This window comes from Staurois parvus, unplaced genomic scaffold, assembly GCF_062004578.1.
Source record: "Staurois parvus isolate SC_StPar_1 unplaced genomic scaffold, SC_StPar_1.0 ptg000015l, whole genome shotgun sequence".
NCBI classification, from domain to species: Eukaryota; Metazoa; Chordata; class Amphibia; order Anura; family Ranidae; genus Staurois; species Staurois parvus.
In genome coordinates this window covers 7,018,079-7,043,692 of record NW_028317811.1, presented here as the reverse complement: position 1 = coordinate 7,043,692, position 25,614 = coordinate 7,018,079, and the positions used below count along the sequence as shown (strand labels likewise).

At 40.0% G+C, this 25,614-nt stretch overlaps 1 protein-coding gene across 3 annotated transcripts in view; it reads left to right on the top strand.

Moving 5' to 3' along the window:
- ROCK1 (Rho associated coiled-coil containing protein kinase 1) overlaps nucleotides 1–25,614 on the top strand; it is a 191,484-nt gene that overhangs the window by 140,205 nt on the left and 25,665 nt on the right. For all 3 annotated transcript variants that reach the window (XR_016312867.1, XM_089678309.1, XM_089678311.1), the window contains exons 17-24: nucleotides 2,427–2,533; nucleotides 3,470–3,620; nucleotides 6,492–6,652; nucleotides 10,560–10,744; nucleotides 17,952–18,021; nucleotides 21,210–21,313; nucleotides 22,931–23,096; nucleotides 25,165–25,258. Coding sequence is in view for 2 of the 3 variants with exons in the window: in XM_089678309.1 (XP_089534435.1) it covers nucleotides 2,427–2,533; nucleotides 3,470–3,620; nucleotides 6,492–6,652; nucleotides 10,560–10,744; nucleotides 17,952–18,021; nucleotides 21,210–21,313; nucleotides 22,931–23,096; nucleotides 25,165–25,258 (1,038 nt within the window). In the remaining variant the exon portion in view is untranslated. The remainder of the gene's footprint in view (nucleotides 1–2,426; nucleotides 2,534–3,469; nucleotides 3,621–6,491; nucleotides 6,653–10,559; nucleotides 10,745–17,951; nucleotides 18,022–21,209; nucleotides 21,314–22,930; nucleotides 23,097–25,164; nucleotides 25,259–25,614) is intronic.

The window sequence follows — 25,614 nt, the reverse complement described above, 5'->3', positions numbered from 1 at the left end:
GGAATCCTAATCTGGTTCTCTCTGCCCCAAAGAAACCACCCTTTGAACCTATGAAGAAAATCCCCATAAAAGATCTCACCTTTAAAGTGGCCTTCTTGGTTGCTATCATGTCATTTCTCTGAGCTAAAGGCACACTTTGTAAGTATGTACTCCTTATATTTCACAAGGACAAGATGGTCTTATAACTTTAGGAAGAAAGGTTCATCCTGGGTGTATCATTCTTCCACTTCAGTGGAGACCGAGTTCTTCCTTCCTACCCTTAGGAGCTCACAAGGGACATCCTGTTTCAAAGTCCAATTTGACAATGCCACAACTGTGGTGTATATATAAATCACAAAGGTGGTACCAGAAGTCTGGCTCCTCTTAGGGAAACGGAGATCATTCTGATTTGGGTGGAACACAAATTTTCGGTTCTGTCTGTGGTACACATTAACGGAATGGAAAATTGTCAGATGGACTTCCTAAGACCAATGGCTAGATCCTAGAGAGTGAGCCCTCCACTCGAATGTGTTTCACCAACTTTATCTTCGGAGGGACCAGACGTAGATATACGTCCAGACTTAACCAGAAACTGGACAGGTTTGTTTCCAAATCCAGGGATCCTTGGGCCTTTGGAGTAGATGCTCTATTCACTCCATGTAACCAGTTCAACCTGTTTTAGGCATTCACTCCCTCAAGCTCCTGCGTCATCTGCTTTGGGGTATAGAGGGAAGGCTTTACAGTGATTCTCATTGCACCGAATTAGCCCTGAGAGCGTGGTTCTCTGACACAATCAGACTCCTAATGAACCATCAGTGTTCCTTACCAGACTTCCAGACCTTTTCTCTCAAGTTCCTGTGTTCCATCCTGCTTCATGGTAGCTGGGGTTGACAGCTTTCTTTTTGAAGCACAAGCCCATAGAGACAGGGGTCTTGCAGACTCTGTGATTCCCACGTTACTGAAGTAGAGAATGCCCCCTTCTCCTAAGGACTGCAGAGGAGGATCAGGCTGCTTGTACTACCGTACTTAGCATATTTTGCTTGGTGCGAAAATGGAAAGGAATTTGTCTCAGGTAATACTCCGTGGCATGGGCATTATCCTTCCTTCAGTCAAGCCTGGATAAGTCCTTAGCCCAGAGGACCATAGAAGGTCAGGTTTCTTTTTCAGAGACCATTGACTTCCAATTTCTTCATCAGAGCCTTTTTGCAAGGGGTGGTTCACATTATTCCTGAAGTATGCTTTCCACTAACTTTGCGACCTTATTCTGGTGTTATCAGTCCTTCAGAGGCCACCGTTTAAACCCATTTGGGATATTTCTTTCCCTCTCACGCACAGTTGCTTGATTGGAAAGTCCTAAAGACAGCCCTGCAAGGGCCTTGACAGTTTCACCATTTGTTATGTCAAGTGGATTGTTACTTTTGGGCCTGTTACATGTTGCTTGTAGTTGCCCACACCCCCATGGGATTGCTTATGGATGTGCCAGTAGTTTGTGCTAATCCTGTTTTGCCCTGTGATGCTGAATTAAGAAAACAGGATTTTTGTCTTGTAAAATCCCTTTTTTGGAGTAAATAGCATGACCCAGGTCCCTCATCGTTCATTTCACTCCTGTAATGCTCCTGTATTTTACTCCTGTAAAACTGAGGCAGTGGTAGATAGGAGTGAGAGGGTTTCGTGATGGGTGGTGTCTTGCTATTTGCCAGTGTCCAGTCACCTGGAGGCATCACCTGTCTATCTCACCAAATATGTTGCCAGCCTCACTCTTTGCCAAAGCTACAATTCCTGTAGAATCTACTTGTATTGCTGGTCTATCACTCAGCACTGTGGTTCCTTCTGCTGGCCCGCATGTTACTACAGAATACTGTACCATTGCAGGGGCCAGGGGAAGGCACCTCAGCATTCAGCAGGGGGCCAGGCCTCAGCACTCCTGGAAGAATGCAAGATAGAATTCTCCAGGTATCATAGCTTTTTTTTTTTATATATAAACGGTTGAAGGATTCTTTAAGAAAAAAAATATTGAAGCCTTATTTTCATAGTAAATGGAATATTCTGATAAGTATAATTAGTGTATATGGGTTAATTACGGAAAAGTATTAGTAAGCTCTGATAAATTTGCAGAGTTTTGTACTGGCTCTACTTTTCTGAAATGTTGCCATGAGAACCAAAATATACAAACAATTTGCTAATTCCATGTTGGTGGTTGTCAAAGCATTTCACTCATAAACAAGCAACTGAAAAATGAAAATTGTTTAAATGATTGACAGCTTTGCTCTTTCATGTTAATATTCTCAATACTGGCAGGCTTTTAAATAGCATCTCATCATAATATAGTAATGTTTACTATACTGACTATAATGAGAGAATATTAAAGTAATTTTTACAAGTATGCTTTTAATGTTGTTTGAAAAGATGCATTTATGTAATTTAACGATTTTCATCTTGTGAAATAGCTCGAATGACATCGCTACAAGAAGAATTGAAACATCTCAAACACAACCTTGAAAGGGCAGAATTGAACAGGAAAGAGGCATTGGATCTCTTAAACTGTTCGGAAAAAGTAGGTTGTCAAGAATAATGTGTTTTTAATTTCTTTGTCATTAATGTGATTGCTGCACATGTTTAAAAACTGTTCTAAGTAACAAAAAACAAATTCAATCAGTACTGATGTACACTGTACAGTACTTATGTGTACAGTTTAGTTATGTTATCCTAGAAGCACATCAGTCCTATCTAAATCTGAATTTTTGTAATCCACCAAAATGGGATTCCAGAGAGCTCCTCGCACTGGTGGCTGAAACGGCTTTGCAATTTCTGTTTCTCTTATATGTCACTAGATACATATCCATGTTATGGCAGATTTGATTAGGGGCTCTTTGAATATTTTTAGTATTAGTCTTTGATATATCATGCTTTCTTTAAGTGAGAGACACCTTGTAGGCTGCAGAGGGTTAGTTTGTGAATTTCTATCTTTCATTGCAAACAGGTAAGATAAAAGGAGTTCACAAATCAGAGATTACCAACAAAATGATTGACTTGGATGGACATGGTAATTTTTTCTTCAAATTGGCCAACTTTGTGTCCGTTATAATTGTTCCACCATTACAACAAGTAGTTATTTGGTGGTTAGAGACCCTGTTACTAGATATTTATTTTCAAAAACAGTCTTCCAATAATATTTTAACATATTTTAGGCATATTATCTACTTGTACAGCCTCCCTTGTGTAGACATCCAAAAGCCCTGAGTCTGTTACATGGCACCACAATCGTTAATTTTTATGTTATCCAAAGCAGAGTAGTCACTCAAGTGACACTATATTATTCCCCTTTGCATTATCAGTACATATTGTAAATGGCAGCAGGGACGACTGTATTAAACTCCCTTTTAGACATTTTCCTAAAGTGGTTCAACTGGCCAGTTTTATTTTCCCAAATTTAGGATTTCAGTAATTTCTAAATGAGAAATAACCTTGCATATGTGTGCATTTTCTACAGGAAAAAAATAATTTAGAAATTGAGTTGAATTACCAACTGAAAACTTTGCAGCAACAGTTGGATCAGGAGATTAATGAGCATAAGGTGACGAAAGCACGACTGAGTGACAGGCACCAGTCATTTGAAGAGGAGAAATCCGTTGCTATGTGTGGTGAGTCTCTGTTACTGCTGGTTAAGCACAATATTAAGCCCATGACTGCATTCTCTATATCGTAATTGTTCTTAGTTATATATGTTTGTGCAATATGTGTGAATCTTAAATTAAACTTCAGCTAAACCTTTGTAGCTTTGGATGGGGAAAATTAAATACTGTTAGTTTTGTATTGCTTTCTTTGTCACTGCTAGGAACATTTGGCCCAGGTTTGGCCCATTGGGTCACGGTAAGGAGGTCAGGAGGCAATTCAGCCATTTTTGGATATACTATCAGCGGCTGCAGTGCACATCCACAGCACTTTTGCACATTTTAGATTGTGGATCACCTGCGTTTTTATACACTGATTTTGGAATTTGATTGGACATTTTTTTATGTATTTTGATTCACCTGGTTGTTGCAAATATTTTCAATATTATATATTGATGTGATTTTTTTGAAGCACTGTTCACTCAGTTTGTATGATTTATCCCCCAGTGCTGGGATCACGTTATCACCGTTTGATCAGTGACATTCTGATCACTTGTCTTGTTTGCACTGTTTTTTGATCCTTTTGAATTTAGGATTGGGGAATTTTCAATGCATGTTTTACAGTATATCACAATTATTTTCACTATCTCACTTTGTGTTTATCACACTTTGATTGTAATAAGACACTAGTAGGAGATTTATATAGACTCTCTTGCACTTTAGGGTATTTTATTTGTGGATGATTACCGTATTTTTCGCTCCATAAGACGCACCTAACCATAAGACGCACCTAGGTTTTAGAGGCAAAAAACAAGAAAAAAAAATATTCTGAACCAATGGACTGCAGACACAGTACAGGGGATGACCAGAGACTGCGGACACAGTGCAGGAGATGACCAGAGACTGTGGACACAGTGCAGGAGATGACCAGAGACTGCGGACACAGTGCAGGAGATGACCAGAGACTGCAGACACAGTACAGGGGATGACCAGAGACTGCGGACACAGTACAGGGGATGACCAGAGACTGCGGACACAGTGCAGGAGATGACCAGAGACTGCAGACACAGTACAGGGGATGACCAGAGACTGCGGACACAGTGCAGGCGATGACCAGAGACTGCGGACACAGTGCAGGCGATGACCAGAGACTGCGGACACAGTGCAGGCGATGACCAGAGACTGCGGACACAGTGCAGGCGATGACCAGAGACTGCGGACACAGTGCAGGCGATGACCAGAGACTGCAGGCGATGACCAGAGACTGCAGGCGATGACCAGAGACTGCAGGGAATGACCAGAGACTGCAGGGAATGACCAGAGACTGCAGGGAATGACCAGAGACTGCAGGGAATGACCAGAGACTGCAGGGAATGACCAGAGACTGCAGGGAATGACCAGAGACTGCAGGGAATGACCAGAGACTGCAGGGAATGACCAGAGACTGCAGGGAATGACCAGAGACTGCAGGGAATGACCAGAGACTGCAGGGAATGACCAGAGACTGCAGGGAATGACCAGAGACTGCAGGGAATGACCAGAGACTGCAGGGAATGACCAGAGACTGCAGGGAATGACCAGAGACTGCAGGGAATGACCAGAGACTGCAGGGAATGACCAGAGACTGCAGGGAATGACCAGAGACTGCAGGGAATGACCAAAGACTGCAGGGAATGACCAAAGACTGCAGACAGTGCAGGGGATGACCAGAGACTGCTGACCTTTGGGGAGGAGGGGGAGCGGGTATCTGAATTTGACAGGTACCCGCTCCCACTTTCGCGGAGTTGTCCTTCCCTCTTCTTCCCGGGCCGGCTTCTGTGACAGCCGGGTGCCCACTGCGCATGCGCGAGAAGCGCTGCGCTTTGTGAATGGCCCAGCGCCTTCTGGGACTTGTCATGTGTCCCAGAAGACACCGGATCATTCACAAAGCGCAGTGCATGCGCAGTAGGCACCCGGCTGTCACAGAAGCCAGCGCGGGAAGACTGTGCAGCGCTGGAGCGAGGAACAGGTAAGGTCCTGCAGGAGAGAACAGCTGAGCGGCCGGCCCGATATTCTGACATGGTGGCGGCAGAAATACCGGACCGGCCGCTTTATATTCACTCCATAAGACGCACTGACATTTTCCCCTCTTTTTGGGGGGGGGGGGGGGGGAAGTGCGTCTTATGGAGCGAAAAATACGTTAGGTCTATTATATATAATTTTGAAGTTTAGATCGCATAAATATATTTGTTTATGCATCATTTTCACTGTTTTGAGCGCTCCTTCATTATTTTATTATTGATGGGGCACTGTTCCTCATCCTACTGACCATAGGCCCTATATAATTGTTTTAATCCTATTCACCACTATGCCTGAGACATTGTCTACTTCCACTGATGTCACAGAATTTTCCACTCCTGCTGGCCGCAGTCTGGCCCTGCTAAAGTCTGAAGAACAGTAAACTGGCCCTTTGTTTAGAACGTTTGGAGACCCCTGATCTAGAGCATACCTGTTAAGTGTTTTTGTTTCTAGTTTTTTAGACTGTAGGACTACTGAATTTTGCTAAATCACTATGCATTGCATACAGAATTGAACTATCTTTTATTATTTTCCTAATTCCTTTCTTTTATCTCTGGTTTTTAATCTAGTCTAAATAATTTAGAGTGTATATGCAAACTAAACCTTCCCATCCTTAACTGCTAAGGACTGCGCCATTTTAGCCCTTGTTAAGATTTGCAGTTGCCAATGTGCTGCACATCCCTTTGAAGGCTTGAACGTTGAGAGCTGACCTAACCATGTTGGCAACTGTGATTGGTATCACCATAGACATGCCTTCAATGTTTTGGGAAACCAACTTTGTGGATTATTCACTTTTTTTTGTTTGGCATTGACATATCGATTTGTTTTCTTGACTAATTTTAGAGATGGAAATGAAAGTGAAAGCAGAAAGGGCAGCGAAGGAGAAAGCGGAGAACCGAAGAGTGGAGATAGAGAAACAGTGTTCAATGCTGGATTTTGATCTGAAACAAGCACATCAAAAGATAGAGCACCTCGCTCAGCAAAAGGAGAGGCTGGAGGAAGAGGTGACCATGACTTTTTATTTGTAGGCAGCAAGCAGTTTTTTGAAAATGTGGTAAAAATGGTGCTGCTGGCCATAACAAGCCGTCACAGAATATGGTTGTCATGAAAGAACTACCCTTATATGCCATTTCTCATTAAAGGATAGGTTCACCTTTTGTAGCATGTTACACCCTTATTTAGAATGCAACATGTTCCAGCTCAGCGCACCGCTCAGCCTCCATTCTCTCATGACAGTGGGTCAGGGTTCCTCTCCCCCACAGCCGCTGTCACATTTAAAATCAGTGCAGCTGTTCGGGGCTCTGCCTACACAGCCGCATTATTCCTTCACAGAGATCTGTGACTGAATGAACTGCAAGTTCCGTCTACCACTGTGGCAAATGGACTTGTAGTTTCAATCGATTGCGAGCATGCTGGTCAGTACACTTGTAGTCAATTCACACTTCCTGTAGCTCTGAAACTGACATCCCATATGTAGGCACGGGCATAGGGGTTTAGGCAGTGTATGTAGGAGCCTGACATTGCATCCACAATCCACTGATCTTCGGTGCAATGCTCTTCAGGCTCCTGTGAAAAAGAATTAATGCATTTTTTTTTTCACCTGCAAAAACGTGTGTGTATGTATGTGTGTGTGTGTGTGTGTGTGTGTGTGTGTGTGTGTATATATGTATGTAATTTTTATCTTATTTTTTTCTTACAAAGGTTAACTATTCCTTTAATCAGCCTAATATAAGGAGGAAACCTATGTCATTTACCTTTCACACAATACATTATTACACATAGCCTTCTATCTTTGGCTAAGACATTTGGTAGCTTATGTAACAGCAGCATAGGCAGTGGTGGATATGTCATAAAAGGCAAATTACATCAGCTTATGTCCAGCAAATGTTTAACTTATCAAAGGGAGTCAGGGTTTGTTTATACACTGCTCAAATATATTAAAGGAACATTTTGAAAGCACATCAGATTTCAATGGGAAAAAATATCATGCTGGATATCTATGCTGATATGGACTGGATAATATGTTTGGAACATAAGGATGCTCCATCGTTTGATGGACATGAAAATGATTAGCCTACAGAGGACTGAATTCAAAGACACCCCAAAATCAAAGTGATAAAATGATGCCGCAGGCTAGTCCATTTTGCTGAAATTTAATTGCAGCAACCTAGAATGGTACTCAGTAATTTGGATGGCCCCCACGTGCTTGTATGCATGCGGACAACATTGGGGCATGCTCCTAATGAGACGACAGAGGGTATTCTGGGTTATTTCCTCCCTGATCTGGACCAGGGCATCACAGAGCTCCTGGACAGTCTGAGGCGCAACCTGGCGTCGTCGGATGGACCGAAACAAGATATCCCAGAGGTGTTCCATTGGATTTAGGTCAGTTGAGTGTTGGGGTCCATTCAATGGTATCAAATCCTTCATCCTCGAGAAGTGCCTGCATACTCTCGCCACATGAGGCCGGGAATTGTTGTGCACCAGGAGGAACCCAGGACCCACTGCACCAGCGTAGGGTCTGACATTGAGTCCAAGGATTTCATCCCGATACCTAAAGGCATTCAGGGTGCCATTGTCTAGCCTGTAGAGGTCTGTGCGTCCCTCCATGGATATGCCTCCCCAGACCATCACTGACCCACCACCAAAACAGTCATTCTGAACAATGTTACAGGCTGCATGACGTTCTCCACGGCTTCTCCAGACCCTTTCACGTCTGTCACAGGTGCTCATCGTGAACCTGCTCTCATCTGTGAAAAGCACAGAGAGCTAGTGGCGGACCTGCCAAATTTTGTGTTCAGTGGCAAATGCCAATTGATCTCTGTGGTGCCGGGTAATGAGCACAGGGCTCACTAGAACAACATTGGGCCCTCATGCCACCCTCATGAAGTTGTTTGATTGTTTGGTCAGATACATTCACACCAGTGGCCTGCTGGGATATCATTTTGTAGGGCTCTGGCAGTGCTCATCCTGTTCCTCCTTGCAGAAAGGAGCAGATACCGGTCCTGCTGATGGGTTAAGGACCTTCTATGGCCCTGTTCATCTCTCCTAGAGTAACTGCCTGTCTCCTGGAATCTCCTCCATGCTTTTGAGACTCTGCTGGGAGACACAGCAAGCCTGGCAATGGCACGTATTGATGCGCCTTCCTGGAGGAGTTGGACTGCCTGTGCAACCTCTGTAAGGTCCAGGTATTGCCTCATACTACCAGTAGTGACACTGACCCTAGTCAAATGCAAAACTAGTGAAAAACAGTCAGAATAGATGAGTAAGGGAAAAAATGTCAGTGGCCTCCACCTGTAAAACCATTCCTGTTTTGGGGTTTGTTTCATTGTTGCCCATCTAGTACACCTGTTGTTAATTTCATTAACACCAAAGCAGCTGAAACTGATTAACAACCCCCTCTGCTACTTAATTGACCAGATCAATATTCCAGGAGTTTAATTGACTTGATGCTATACTCTGATTAAAAAGTGTTCCTGTAATTTTTTTGAGCAGTGTACATTGGGTAAATGAGAAGATCAGGAAGCCAAGTGTCATAGCAGATCTCAATCAGGTTTATTTCCAACCAGCAAAAACATTAATTGCAGTAAATCATGGCATTAATCTAAATGTTATGTTCCATTTTTGAGAACTGGAAAGCGGTGAGATTTGATTTTAGGGGTTACTGCTCATCATAGCTTTATTCACTGCTTATTGTACTATCCTGGAGCTTAAAAACATGTTGGTACAACAGTGCTAGAGTGTCTATTTTCACCCACAAAATGATTGCCAACCACCTGTAGTCTGTTTACATTCAGTTTACCACCTGTAAAACAAATTTTATGTTTGCTGCACGTGAAGTACAACTTAATCTTAAGTGCACAATGCTTAAATTGAATACAGAAGAGTCCGTTTTAACATTCTACACCAGAAAGTCATTTTTATTTTTCTCCAAAAGAATTTTTATCTCTAACCGGTTGCTTTATATTTATACCCAAACCTTACAATATCTCATTCTTACAGTTAAAAAAAATAACTTTCTATGCATATGTAGCCAACCACCCCATAAGATTTTAATTGAAAATGTGAAAGTTGTACTTCCAAGATACTGTTTCTTTGACCTCTAGGAGATAATGGTGATCCTGTCAGATTGAGATAGAGTAAACTTTGTGAAATCTTATTTAAAAATCTAATATTTATTTAAAATCTAATAGTTGGATTGTGGCTTTGCTTACATTCATTGACTTTGGAGAAGGTGTCCCAGGAATTGAGTTGAGCACCAATTTTCTTATAGATTCTGAAACACAAGTTAAAAGCCTGGAACTGTTTGGTTTTTTTTTTACCAATCTATATAAGGTTAAATACTACCAATATAATTTACTTTAAGCCCTTTCACCCTTGCAGTATTATTTTGAATAATAATTCAAGTTTCATAAAACATTTTGTTAGTACTATGGTTGATTCTGAGCTTCCACTATGCTTTAGTACTTGAAAGCTACATTATCAACAGCAATCAGACTGGGAAGGGAAATGCAGCATTTTGAATCAATTCGGCTCTGGTACTTGGTTCTGCACTGTCAATCTTGGTGCATAAATTGCTGACAAGAACATCAGTTTGCTGCACACCCCCATTTTCTTGTAGGCTGGGTTAGGTCCTGGCTCAGGTTGTATTGGTTAAAATGCAATATAGTCTGCACAAAGGACTAGGCCGTGCTGTTTGCCAGGGTTGCTTGGATTACAAAACTTGCATGCCAGAATTACAAATGCTTTGGCCAGGAAAACATTTGGCAATATATTATATGTATTTCAATTGCATATGTAGCTGTTTGCCCATAGTTTAACTTTAGAGGAGGGAAAAATCTTCCTTATGACGACACACTGTATATTTTTGTATTGTATGGCAAAAGTTAATGTCAGGTTTGTTCTTTGTAGGTGAAGCAACTGACACTGCAACTCGAACAAGAGACAAAGAGGAGGTTAACGACTCAGAATGAGCTGAAGGTGCATGCGTTTGAAGCTGATAATTTGAAGGGATCAGAGAAACAGTTGAAGCAGGAAATAAATACGTTGTTGGAAGCAAAGAGGTTACTGGAATTTGAGCTTGTTCAGTTAACCAAGTATGTATATTTTATGTCTATATATTTTCCTGTAATTACACTGTACTGTATATTATAAATAGATTTAGCCTTGTTTACATGGCCATGAAATACTGTAACATTTCTATAGAGCTCTTTGGGATTTGAAAGCTGAGTAGTGAAAGGGTTTATGGGGGAAGGAAAGACTTGTCCACCTATCATGTGGTCTTGGCAGTTTTAGCTGACAATTAGAGGTTTTTTGAGTGCTGTGTTTTGATAGCTGGGGACATGAAGTCTAGTGGAGAGCAGTACAATTCAGTTAATGACTTGCATTCTTGGCATGCATTGCAGTATGTATGCCTGAGCGTTGCCTCAATAGACATGGACATTCTTGGCAAAAGGTTAAAAAATATGCCAGCTTTCCCTATTTTTTGTTCACTTTTCATTCTTTTAAATCCCATCTGTTCCGTTATCCAGCTTACATCAAGTCTCATTTTAATAAAAGTGGCGCCAACTGCAGGTTGAGTAATCCCTGTTAATTGTTTTGGATAACATCTTCCTATGTGCTTGCAGACAGCATTAATAGTGAATCAGTTGTAGGTGTGATTTGATAGAGGTAGTCCTTAGTGCCACACTAGTCTCTTTATCCTCTTGTGTACTTTGCACTTTAAAGAGATCGGTTGCACAATTAAATCCCTAATTAAAAATTGAATGAAGATATAAGAACCTCAGCTGCTGTTAGATTTACCTAAGGTGCTCTGTGCATTGAACTGGCATTACACCTAGTATTTTTTTGAGGGAAAAGTTCAGTCATTCTCCGTTTTAGGGCAACCGCACATTACAATGTGTGACTATGATTGTACAGGCACTGGTCCTTCCAGTTTAACCTGAGATTGTGTGTGTCTACTGCTTTCCATATCCTTGTACATAGTGTTTGCTAAGAAACACGTCTAAAACCTTTTTGTTGTTTTTTTTTTTTAATCTGCACTATCTGCACCACCTAAAGTGCAAGGGAGTTCCGCATCTTTATTATCCTAACAATAAAAAACAACTCACGCAGTTTAAAATTAAACCATTTCTCGTTAAGAGTCATTGCGTGGACATGCGTCTTTTTTTGGAGATCTGAGATTTGAAAGTTTCCTCCTAAAGCTGGAGTCACCATTTAAGTATTTGTTTATCATGGTCATATCCCCTTTCATGCATCACTATTCCAGGGAGAATATGTTTAATGTTTGTATTACACCTAATTGAGGTCTTTCAGCTCCCTTATGAGCTTTGTTGCCCTTTTCTGGACCCTCTCTAGTTCAATGACATCCTTCCTGAGGATTGGTGACCAGAACTGGACAGCATACTCAAGATGCTGCCAAACTAGGGTTTCATAAATCTGTTTTATCCATTGAGTAAATACCCTTTGTAATGATTGATAATAGTCTGATGGCATTGTATGCTGTTGCTGAGTCGGTCATCTACCAGATCCTTTTCCATCCTCCCCTAGAGGTTCTCCCCCTACCATGTAACTTGCATTCATATTTTTAGCTCCCAATTACATTACTTTTACATTTTTCTACATTGATCATCATCTGCCATATAGCTAACCACCCTCTAGATCTTGTAAAGTTGCTGTATCCTTTTGTGAGTTAATTGCCCTGCCTAATTTTCTATCACCAGCAAACACGTAGTTTGAAATATTTATTCCAATATCTATATTGTTTATGAACAAATTAAACCGAATTGGTCCCAGGACAGAGCCTTGGGGCACCCTGCTCCCAACTCCAGACCATTTAGAAAATATGCCACTAGCACTACCACCTGGGTGGTATCCTGCAACGGGTTTTCTATCCAGGTACATAGCATGTCATCAATGCTAAATGACCTCAATTTGTGAATTAAGCATTTTTTGGTTACTGTAGCGAATGCGATAGAGAAATCTAGACAATCTGCTAGGTCCACAGGTCCTTCCTCTATCCAAATTACAGCTCATCTTCTCATAGAATGTTAAAAGTTTGGTCTGGCAAGAACAGTTATTTATAAATCCACATTGGTTACTATTTTTGGCAGCAAATCTTTGGATGTGGTCCCTTATCAATCCTTTCAATAGTTTACATACTACTGATGTTAGGCTGACTGGTCTATGGTTTCCAGATATAAATCTTGATCCTTTTTTGAATATTGCACTGCATCTGCTTTTCACCCAAATGTTGGTACCATTCCAGTAAGAAAGCAGTCCTTAAAAATTAGGAACAATGGCCTGGCCATAAGAAGCTTTTTTTTGAGAATTCTCAGGTGTAAAACAGGCAATTCATGAGTCGAAAAGTGAGACCTTTCATGTTGAAAGAGCGAATGTTTGATTTTTGAATAGTTAGTGTGCCTACAACGACAAGCAATTTTTGTGTGATCACCAAAAATTGCCCATCAAAAATGTTGGAAATTTTTATCATAACGAACGATTTGTTAATTGTTTATATTGTTATCATTTGAAAAAAAATTCTAAAACTGAAATGTGCATGAGCAAAAAGAACGTTCTCTGTCACAAAAATTATTTCATATCTTATTTTGATGACCATAATGTAGTGTGTTTTTCTACTATAGGAAATAAAAAAAATTCCTGCAGCCAGAGCTGGCTGTAGGGGACAAGCGAATTCAACATTTTGTGTTTTGCAGCCTTTTAATCACAAGGAATCCAGACAGGCTGGAAACGTGTGAAGCAAAGCTATTTGACCTAATAAATGTGGTAGTACTGTTATTCTTTCAAGCCAAGAGGTCAAAATACATTGCATCACATCTGCGGATGAAGAAAAATGTTTTCTTAGGCAAAATTCGTAAACAATGATGGCACAATTGTATGAAAAATTGATCGACCATTTTTGATTTTCATTCGACAAATTGTTCATTTTTCTACTTGTCTACGGCTTGCCCTAGCCATCTGGTCCTAGTGATTTGTTCACATTAAGTTTTTCTATTCTCTTTTAAACACTGGTCTCTGTGAGCCACAAGGCTGCATTCAATATACTTTTGTTTACTTTAGTGTCTTGTTTATTATATCCCTTCTTTTAAAATGAGGGGAAGAATGTATTTAATAGGGATGCACCGAAAATTTGGTGGCCAAAACGTTTCGGCTGAAAACACTCCTTTTGGTCGTCGGCCGATATGAAAATAAACACTGATACAGGTGTTGAAAAAAACCTTGCCCCCACCCGCCCGCTGTTGCCACTGCCGCCGCACCCAAGAAACCATCGAACGATCCCGGCGCTGGGTATAGAGATTAGTGAAGGAAGATGGCCTCCACTCATCTCTATTCCCTTTGCGGACCGGAATGATGTCACCTCCGGTTTCGGCCATTTTTTGTTTTGTTTTTTAAAAGCCGTAGATCAATGCTTTTTTTTGTTCTTTGTTTTTTTTTGTTTGTTTGATCCAGTGCTTTACATTGCAGAGGAGAGATGTGGGGTCTTATTGACCCCATTTCTCTCCATAAAGAGGACCTGTCACTAATTATTTCTATCACGGGACACATGCATTTCTTGTGATAGAATAAAAGTTATTACAACATTTTTTAAAGGGACAGTGCAAAAGAAAAAGGAAAAAAAACAAAACATTAAATAAATTTAAAAAAGAGTCTAAAGAGTCCCCATGCTCGCACGTATTGGTGAAAGTATGCGTAGGCCTTGCCCACATATGTAAATGGTGTTCAAACCACACACGTGAGGTATTGCCACGAACGTCAGAGCAAGAACAATTCTCGCACTAGACCTCCTCTGTAACTTTACACTGCTAATCTGTGGAAATTCTTAAAAGCATCACCCACGGAGGTTTTTAAGTTTCACGCCATTCCACGATCATGTGCAATTTTAAAGCGTGACATGTTGGGTATCTATTTACTCGCCGTAACATTCTCTTTCATATTTTACAAAACAATTAGGGTATATATTGTTTTTTTGGGGTTTTTTCCTAAAAATATATATATTTATTTTTAAAAACTGCTTATTTCGGTTTTTGGCCAAGTGCATTTTGAATTTTCGGTTTTGGCACCAGAATTTTCATTTCGGTGCACCACTAGTATTTAATACAGTTGCCTAGTCCCTGTCACTCGTAACCATCTTTCCTTGATCGTCTTTTTTATAGGGTCAATATGTTCTGACCTTATCTTTTAACTATTAATATATGTGAATACCATATGGACCGCCTGTAAAAAGTGCAAAATATTAAAACTCTGTGGCAATATATGAAAAAAAATATTGATACTGATATTATTAATCAGTCCCAGTAAGTGAGACTTTTAAACACTGGTAAGTGAGACTAAAGTGCTAAAATTCTTCATTGTGAACTCAGTGTACAATAACAGGTGCTCCACTGTGCTCAGACTGGTGCCCCACATGGACTGACACTCACCGTCATCCCGTGACCACCTATCTCTAGGATGGTCATTTGCGCAAACGACCATCCTGGAGATGGGTGGTCACGGGATGAATTTTTGATATTTTGCACTTTTTATGCGCGGTCCATATGGTATTCATTTATGATGTGTGTATTAGTTCATAGTTAGGATGGCTGCAAATGGTTTTGTTACTATTGATTATATCCATAAGTGCAGTAGCACCTTTTTATTTCTTAACTATTAATATAATTGAAAAAAATGGGGATTTTCGTTTTCACTCACTTCAGCAATGTGTCTTTCGTAATCTCTTTTATCAGCCCTGATCAAACTTTGTAGTTTTGGAATGCTGAGTCTCTGGCCTTATATTTATAAAAGTACTATTTTTCCTTGTTAATATGCCTTTTTACCTGAGCATTTAGCCATCCAGGTTTAACTTTTATTCTTTTATATTTGTTCCTTATTGGGCTGACAAATGCCATTGTTTAATACGGCCTTAAAACTCTCCAACTTTTTTCATTGCTCTTTGTTGCAAGAATTTGATTCCATTTAGTGTCATATAGTGTGGAGCACAGACTTTTCAAGTTGGCTCTTTTGAAATTTAGTGTTCTTGTCTTGCCCTTGTGTGTCCTTTTGCTATAATTTATGGCAAATGCAATTACTCTGTGATCACTGTTACCTACGTTTTCTCTTCCACATCTGCAATTTCTCATGTTTGTATTTAGTAGGTCCAGCAGAGAATTACCTCTAGTTGGGGCTTCCATCATTTGACTCAAATTGTGCTGCCTTTCGTTCAAGAAATGATGACCCTTAGCTTAGTGAGCAGTTCCATCTGCGTAATCAATATCCGGATAGTTGTAGTCCCCCATGAATATACCATTGCAGTGCCTCCCTGTAATCTCTAACTGTGAAAGATAGGTCTCTTCCTCCATAATGATAGGTGGCCTACAGCATACAGCCACAATTCACTGTTTAGTCCCTTTTGAAACTCCAGCCACAAAGACTCCACCTCTTCACCAGCCCAATTAGGAATGTCATCCCTCATATTCATGATCAAGTCTCTCTTCACATAAAGGCACCCACACTGTCCCTCCAATACAGGGAGTACCATTGGACAGTCGCAGGCCATTTATCTGAGCTGTCAAACCAGGTTTATGATATATAAAAAATCCTCTTGTAGCAGAAGTTCTAGTTCCTCCATTTTATTAACTAAACTTTTAGCATTCGTGTACATGCCTGTTTATTTTCTACATGCTCACATTTTATCCTTGCACACCTTTTGATTCCCTTTAGGTTCAGCTTGCTTGCTAGCCCTGGAAAGTTTAGTTATTCTATCATCTTGTTTGAGGCCCCCTCCCCCCCCCCCCCCAACTCTGCCTCCATCTGCACACTCTGACCTTTGCTTGGTGCATGTTTACCTTTTCTGATTTCCCCCCACCCCATCCTCAGCAACTTATTTACCTCTGTAAGCTTATGCTGCCTGTATGCCTTCATCAGGGTTTGACTGACAATAGTGTGAACAAGCCGGAAGTGAGCTGGACCTTCAGTGGTATTGTTTACAGTGTAAATTACAAGCACAGGCCTTGTCAGCAGCTCGTTTTGCGGTCACTACTGTTTGGATTGTGCCCCTGACTTTTAATAGAATAAAGTTGTATTTGGACCTATTAACAGTAGTGCGGTGCTTCAGGTTCTCTCTTCACCATTGCTAGGTGGATTTGACTAATTATTTTTCAAGCCTATGGTGTAAAGCAATGGTTCCCAGCCTCAGTTCTCAAGTACCCCAAACAGGTCATCAGGATTTCCTACACCTTGCACAGATGCTTTAAATTGGTGTCAGGGGCTTGGTATTTAACAGCTTTTTTTTAATTGAAGGTACCACTTGTCTAAAGGTTCCACCCTTCCATGGTAAGGTGCATTCTATCAGATCTGTTATTGTTTTGTGTGCTTTTCTGCATCAGTCATCAGCTTCTCAACCTCTGAAGGCTGCCACCTAGTCTTTTGTTCACACATTAAAGTGTTGCAAGGTAAAGTTCAGGCCTCTTCTGATGCCAGTTTCGGGCACAAGGTGCTTCAAGCTGCTCCATGAGATCTGTCAAGCCTATCCATGACCCATTCTCATGCCGTCTTGTTGGCATTTGATTGCTGTGGTGCCCTAAGTTGGGCTGTTTTGGGACGTTTCATGGTTTAAGACTAAGAACCTATGGCCTGTACTGTATGATTAAGAAAATAGGTTTTTTTAACTTGCCAGTGAAATAAGTTTCTTAGAATACAGTAAGCCATGGTTCACACCAGTGTGACTTGTCATGTGACTTGAGAGTTCAAAGTCCCATGACAAGTCACACCCCATTAGTAGCAAGGAACCAGTCAAATTGTTGCGACTCACGTTGCAGTGACTTACGTTGCAGCGACTTTGAAAAAAATTCCTGCAGTATTTTTGTGCGACTTGCATTGACAGCTGTTAAATGTAGTCACACTACATTTAAGCAAGCCGCAGTGAAGTCACACTGCATAGTTTGCTTTGAAGTTGCTCTGGTGTGAATCAGGGCTAAAGGACACAAGTCCCTCTCCATATCCCTTTTTAATGCAGGTTTGTTTGTGTTTTTTTATTTTTTAATCCTGTGTTTTGTCATGAGGCCTGTCTGCATGGGCAGTTCTTTCCTATTCATACCTATTAAATGGAAAACAAATGTCTACAACCTGGAAGGATTAAAATGGCAATTGCCTGCCATCTATTTGCCCAATAACTCTTATGCTGCAGTTAAGTTATGACTGGGTGATGCATTGAAATGATACAATGTCCCTCCTTGGGAAACTGTTTTTGTTTAGTTTAATGCTGCAAAATAGATGGTAAGAATTGTTTTCCCTTTTTTTTTTTGCCAGGCAATATAGAGGAAATGAAGGTCAAATGAGGGAATTGCAAGATCAATTGGAAGCTGAGCAGTACTTTTCCGTAAGTGTTTGTTTTTTTTTTTTTGAGGTACGTAAATGGCCTGCACCTGTAGCAAGGGTATTATTCAACTTTAGTCAGAGCTGTACAGTTTGTTTTTATCTAGCATCACCCCTTACCTGCAATGGCAGTTCTTTGGTAAGGTTGAACAAACCCTTTAATGCAGAAGGTAAAAGAAATGCTAATGCCTGAACCAATTTTGCAACTTTTATATTTTTTATTATATAGTTACATAGTTGGTAAGGTTGAATAAAGACACCAGTTCAACCTGTGTGGGTCTGTGTATTCATGTCAAAACCATTTCCCATATCCACGTATACTGTGTTCACTAAGATGTCCATCAAAGAGTGTTTTAAAACGATCATTACTTCCCACTGACACCGCAGATTGTGAAAGGAAGTTCTTGCACATCCTTACTGCTCTGACAATAGGGGGGAAAAAAACCCTTCGCAATTTTAAGGTTAAACTACTTCTCCTCCAAATTCATTGAGTGGCACTGTGTCTTGCACTCCCTGTGACTGAATAGTGTGTGCCTTATGCTAGAATAACTATTAAGATATTTGAATATCACTATCGTATCTCCTCTTATGCAACTCTTCTCCAGGGACAATATGTTTAATGCTTGCAGTCAATCCTCATAACTCAGATCTTCCAGTTCTCAGCACAGAGCTTTTTTGTCCTTCTCTGTGCTCTATCCAGTTCCAGCACATCCTTCCTTAAGACTGGTGACCAGAACTGGATGGCATACTCAAGCTGTGGCTGAACCACATTCTGAGTATAAAATGGCAGGACTGTTGTTTTGTTTCTTGAATAAATACCCTTTTTTTGCATGCTTATTCTGCTAGCTTTGCTTGTTGCAGGTTGGCATTGCATGCCATTGCTGAGCCTGTGATCTACTAGGATCCCCAGATCTTTTTCCACCCTGGATTCCCGCAAAGGTTGTTTCGGTAGTGAGTAACTTGCTTTCATATTCTTAGCCCCCAAGTGCATTACTTTGCATTTTTCAACAGTAAATGTCATTTGCTTTTTAGTGGCCCACCCCTTTATTTTATTGAGGTCTTCTTGTAAAGTTTCTATATCCTTCTGTGAAGTTATTACCCTGCTTAGCTTTGTAAATATTTACCTCTTTGCAACCTCTTAGTGTATGCAGGTGAACCTTACCTTATTTTTTAGGACAATTTGAGCCATCATTGTGGTTTGAAAGATTAATGAATGTCTCCTTATTTTGTTTCATTACACTGTTCAACAAATTTTTATTTTTTGCCAGTTTTGGAAACAAAAGGATCCATTTATTAATGAATTTCACATTCTGAGTTCAAATATAACAATGAAATTTGTCAATTGGCTCTAGTTTTTCTGTAAACGGAAAGTTTTCTACTATAGGCGTAATGACTACATAATGCACAATAATTATATAGATAGATGTCTTTCCACAAATATAAAGCAAGTGATATTGACTGCATAACAAAGCCTAAATGGCATAATATATTGCATAGGATTACCAAGAAAAATTATAGCCATAAGCTAAGTTGAATCATTTTAATACTTAGGATTCTCACTAGTTTTGTCTTCAGTTTGTGTCGGTTTTGCTTCTCTTGGCTTTTCTCTTGTATTCGAGGAAAGGGCTATCTCTTACAACTGCACGTGACTACACGCTTCAGGTTCTTCCTCACTTGACTCAACCACGAAGGATTCTGGTGCTTTAGGAATTGGTAGCCCCTCTCCATGAGGAACTGGACGTATTGCCGATGGAATATTTGGATAGTGCACAGATAACTTTTTCTTCTTATTTAGCCCTTTTACAATTGGAGGCACCATACAAAAGTAACAATTACTAACATGATCTGTTGGCTCTCTCCAAATCATTGGCACAGCAAAAGGCATAGATGCCTTTTTTCCATTCAACCATTGCTCTAGTGCCGTCCCACAAGAATTGCAGCATATATGTGGTGCCCAGCTCTTGTCCTGGTCTCCTATCTTGCAGCCAAAATACAAGTTGTAGGCTTTCTTAATCATTCCTGTTATCCTCCTTTTTTGTGAGATAAAAGTTATTTCACCGCAGATATAGCAGAAATTATCTGCTTTATTCACACAAGTCCGAGGCATTACTGAGTAGCCTATATAAGCATAAAACAAAATGTAAAGACGCTGTCGAACTACAATCAGCTACAGATACTGCAGCTTTTATGCAGTGAAGTGATGCAATTAAAGGCTAATATTGCATCATCTCAGTATACATGCAATTTTCTATTGGTCACCAGTATCAATTGCGCAATATGCAGCTGAAGTTGCATCATAATTTTGAATGGCTTACGTCATTAGATGGGTGAATATATCATGGAAACTAGAGCCAATCAACATTTTTTAGGGTCATTTTCGTTTTCAGCACCCCAAAATTATGTAAGATTAGCTAATTTTATGCCCAAAACTTTTTACCTGTTGAACAGTGTTATCAAAGGAAACTTATTTATTTTGCAAGAATCCAAAACCTAGGTTTGCAGCATACATAAAGTTTTTTAAATGTCCATTAGACGAAAAAGTTAGACTACAGTTTTGGCAATTTTAAGAACATTAAAGTGGAATTCCTGCCTAACACTATCTATTAACATGTCCCCTCCCCTCTCCTGCTACCTTTGCAGCATAACCTGTGTAAAAAAAGTTACTATTTTCAGCCTGCTCGGGTCTGGTTGCATAATCCCCTGTGTCAGTGAGCGGAGGCTGCAGGGGGAGAGGAGGGAGCGCTCGACAATGGCATAGGCTACCATGTCCCAGCCATAGTAAGAGATGCGGCAGCTGTTGACTGACACAGAGGAGATTGAACTGCTGATTAAGTGGCTGGAGCCGGCTGAAAATGGGGAAGAATACGCATGTTTTTTTTTTTCTTTTGATTTTTGTTTTGTTTTTTTACACAGGTTAGACAGCATAGGTAGGAAGAGGGGAAGGGCCATTTTTAAACATGATGATAGAAATCCGACTTTAAGCTTTGAAATGCAAAATATTGTACTATATTGTGTATATATTTATATTCTGTGCCCTTGTATAGTTTATTTGTTGTAGTCCTCTAATATTGCTCACTGTTTGAAGCAGAAGAATATAAATAAACTTAAGAGCTGGAGGACACATATCAGTGTGCAAAATTATTATACCCAAGGAACAAATCTAACTGGACAACTCCCCTTGTTTTCTTACAGACTCTGTACAAAACTCAGGTGAAAGAACTGAAAGAGGAGGTTGAAGAAAAGACAAAGCTAAGTCAGGATTTGGAGAAGAAAGTGGTTGAATATCATAATGAGAAGTAGGTTTTGTATTAATAAATGATCCTGATGTTCTATTATATATATCTGCTACATTGGTACATTCAGCACAATTCCAACAGACATTGTTATCCAAAACTCAATGTGTAGAAGTGCATGAAGAATTTACATCATACAACAATCCGATGTATGGTATATGTAGATCAGGTTTCATTAAATTAGTTATGGCTTTCTCATTTTTTTTTTGTTTAAATCGCATAATTTGATTTCAAGTTTTTGTTCCTTGGAGAGTTAATATGATCTTTGAATTACTGAAGAATACAATTTATTCCTCCTATGGATTAAGCAACAAAAATGAGAAAACCTGGATGTCTGCATGATACTACATTTATAAGAGCTCTGAATAGCGAATGACCAAGCAGATAACACCTCGCAATGTGAGCTTTGCATACCTCATTCAAGAAGTTTGTACTGACGGTGTGAGCTCCAGTCAAGGGGACCATAATTCACAGCCCCATAGAAAAAGGGGTCTATGATTCATAGTGGCATTGCGTTTGTGCTAGATATGTTTGGCAATTTTGTAGTGATTGTTGAAGCTTTGAGTGATTAAACTTGGGGTATAAATTGATCAATCATGTATTTGCACTTACATTATGCTGGTTTAGGGCTTCTACCTAAAAGAAAAAGGGAAAAAAAAAAAAGCAAACACTTCAAACAGTGGGAAACTTGTATTGCTAGAAATAAAATTTGTGCTATCCAAGTAAATAAATGGATTGCATTTCTTTTACATATAAAAGAACAAAGATTGCCTAGCTTTGTATTTGTTTAGTGATTTTTGTCCTGGCTATCTTTGATTCATCACAATACCGAACATTTCTGCTGGACCTTTTCTTGTTGTTTGCATCTTACTTTCACTTTGGTGTGAAGTCCATTTTAAATTTGACAGTCTATTCTTGCAAGTGATTTGAGGCATCCACTATTGACTTATATCTTTTTAGGGCAGGTGTGTCCAACCGTTTGACCTTCCTGGGTCACATTGAAAGAAGAATAATTGTCTGTGAATATCCGCTGACTGCATTTCCGTAACAGACATTCATGAACAGATGTAAAAATCATGGATTTTACAAACTGTCTTTGAATTTAATGGCGGTTGGCAACTGTGTGGGGAGGTTGTGGGCAGGGGGCTTCAGGGGGAGCAACTGAAATCTGCGGGGAGGTGCAGCCTCCCTCAACATCCCCCCTCAAGTGGTATTTACTTGCCTGGCCGCTATGTAGAATCCCTGCTTTAGCTGTTTTACAAAGACGGCAACCCCGGCATCACTTTAGCTGTGCTCATTCCTGCTTTCTCTGCCACCAAGGCTTCTATGTAAATAGGTATACACAGCATCACCTGCAACCCTCCATATGTGCTAGCCGCCATAGCTTTTCTTGCACGGGGTTCTTCCACATATGCCCCGAGCCGTATGCTGAACTCTCCCAAGCCGCATGTGGCCCACGGGCGATGGGTTGGACACCCCTGCTCTCAGGGAACTTTTGTTCCAGTCTTATGTGCGTACACCTTCAGTTCTCTTTTGTGTTTTCCTTGTAGTCAAGGATGCCTAGTATTTTAAAGCAGCATTTTCTTGTACAATAAATAAGCATTGCTCTTCCTTCTGCAGAGAAACTGTTGCTGCCCAGTTGGACCTGGCAGTTACCAAAGCCGAATCAGAGCAGCTTGCTCGAGGGCTTCTAGAAGAACAATGTTTTGAGCTGTCTCAGGAGAATAAGAAGCTCTCTTCAAGAGTCAGGCAAGATGTCATAGAGAAGGACCATACCATCCGCAAGGTAACCCTGCTGTCTTTTGATATATATTGCTTAAGTAAACCAAACAGTAACTTTCTGATCTGCCTAAATTTTTGACATCACATTATTTAACATTATTATAAATAAATACACTGGGGGGGGGAATTTACTGGAACATACAGGATCTGTAGCTATGCCTATTAGCCAGTCAGCTTCTATCCTTAGCTTGTTCAATTAGGTTATGAAAATAAAAGCTAGAAGTTGATTGGTTACCATTCACAACTACTCCAGATTCTGGTCTACTGCAGGCAGGAGGAAGCATATCTATTTCCTCACCACTCATTGTGGAGAACCAAAATTCATGCTTTAAGATTCTTAGATGAATTGCACACTTTTAATTTCATAAACCCGGCTCCCACATAAATCCTTTAAGCTAATGATGAACCCATATTGCATTTTTTTTTGTTCCTAATTGTATGAGACAAATTTTTGTAACTCTTCCACAATCTTTTTTTTTTTTATGTGTATTACATTATTGCTAGCTGGTCAATCCTAGTTTTGGGTCATCCCTATTTGTAACAAAGCTTCTATATTATATTACAGGGGTTCCATTTGTTTACCCTGAGACAGAGACCGTTATTGATTACAGGCCTTAAAGGTTAACTCCATCTACATGGAGAAAAAAAAAAAGCAAGTTTAAAAAAAATATATAGCATATACAATTGCTACATAAACCATATCGTAATTTAATGCTACTAAAAATGATCTTTGCTTTTCAATCTGCAGCCACTGTAATTTTCTGCAAAATTCAATGCAGTATGGCAACCTGGAGGCCTTCTGTACACAACTGGTGTACAGAACTTCCTTAGAACTGTCATTCCCTACTTGTGTGATTGGATTAATAGGTCAGATTTTGCTCTTTCTCTGCAATAGAAATATCATTTTGATGAGATATTTCCAAGGGGTTAATTTCTATTGGATACAGATACTGCTACTTTTCTCTGTAAGTGCACCAGCTGAGTAATAATGAAAAAGTAATTCTCATTCATATTCACTGTGCGTTCCTATTGTGAACCTGCTGAGCTATCCTGTTGTGAAGCTGTCATTGAGCACCACCAACATTGGTGGCCAAGGCATTATCCACCCCACAGCGGTATGTATGCAAGAGGCGTCTATATGTGCAGCTGCAAATACCTCACCATTTTTACATTGGCTGTGCACAGGCAGGATATCTCAAGCATATTTGAAAGGACCCTTTCTTTCAACAGTGGCTTTCTTCTTGCCACTCTTCCATAAAGGCCAGATTTGTGGAGTGCACAACTAATAGTTGTCCTGTGGACAGATTCTCCCACCTGAGCTGTGGATCTCTGCAGCTCCTCCAGAGTTACCATGGGCCTCTTGGCTGCTTCTCTGATTAATGCTCTCTTTACCTGGCCTGTCAGTTTAGGTGGACAGCCATGTCTTGGTAGGTTTGCAGTTGTGCTATACTTTTTCCATATTCGGATGATGGATTGAACAGTGCTCCGTCAGATGTTCAAAGCCTGGGATATTGTTTTATAACCTAACCATGCTTTAAACATCTCCACAACTTTATCCCTGACTTATCTGGTGTGTTCCTTGGCCTTCATAATGCTGTTTGTTCACTAATGTTCTCTAACAAACCTCTGAGGGCTTCACAGAACAGCTGAATTTATACTGACAATAAATTACACACAGGTGCACTCTATTTACTAATTAGGTGACTTCTGAAGGCAGTTGATTCCACTAGATTTTAGTTAGGGGAATCAGAGTAAAGGGGGCGGTGCTGAATACAAATGCACTCCACATTTTTCAGATATTTATTTATAAAAAATGTTGAAAACCATTTATCATTTTCCTTCCACTTCACAATTATGTGCCACTTTGTTTTGGCCTAGCACATAAAATCCCAGTAAAAGAAAGTTACGTTTTTGGTTGTAACATGACAAAATATGGATAATTTCAAGGGGTATGAATACTTTCTCAAGGCACTGTATAATGTTTGGGAGGTAGCAAAAATGCTTTTTTTAATGTATGGGAGGTGTCAAAATTGTGCTTAATGTAGATAACTATCCTTGGCTTGTCTTTGCAGTTGGAAGAAACAAACGGCACATTAACCAAAGATGTCCAGACGTCAACAAAAGAAAATGGTGATCTGATTGAGAAGGTTAAGGCACTGGAAGAAGGTAGGTAATATGTAGGTAGTTATGAATTGATTTGCAGTAGTCATCTCTTGTATTTTACATCTTGATTCCAAAGTAAACCTCTGGATTCATAAGCCAATTATTTTTTATGTAGAATGTAAATTACCTTTTCAGCATGGCGTAGGCTTTAGAATGCGAGAAAATCTGCTGAATTTACCTTTATCTAGAGTTTATAGGATCAACAGCTACAATGAATATAAAAAGTCTACACACCCCTATTAAAATGTTTCTGTGATGTCAAAAAATGAGACAAAGATAAATCATTTCAGAACTTTTTCCACCTTTTAATGCAACCTATAAACTGTATAGCTCAATTGATAAACCAACCTCAATATTTT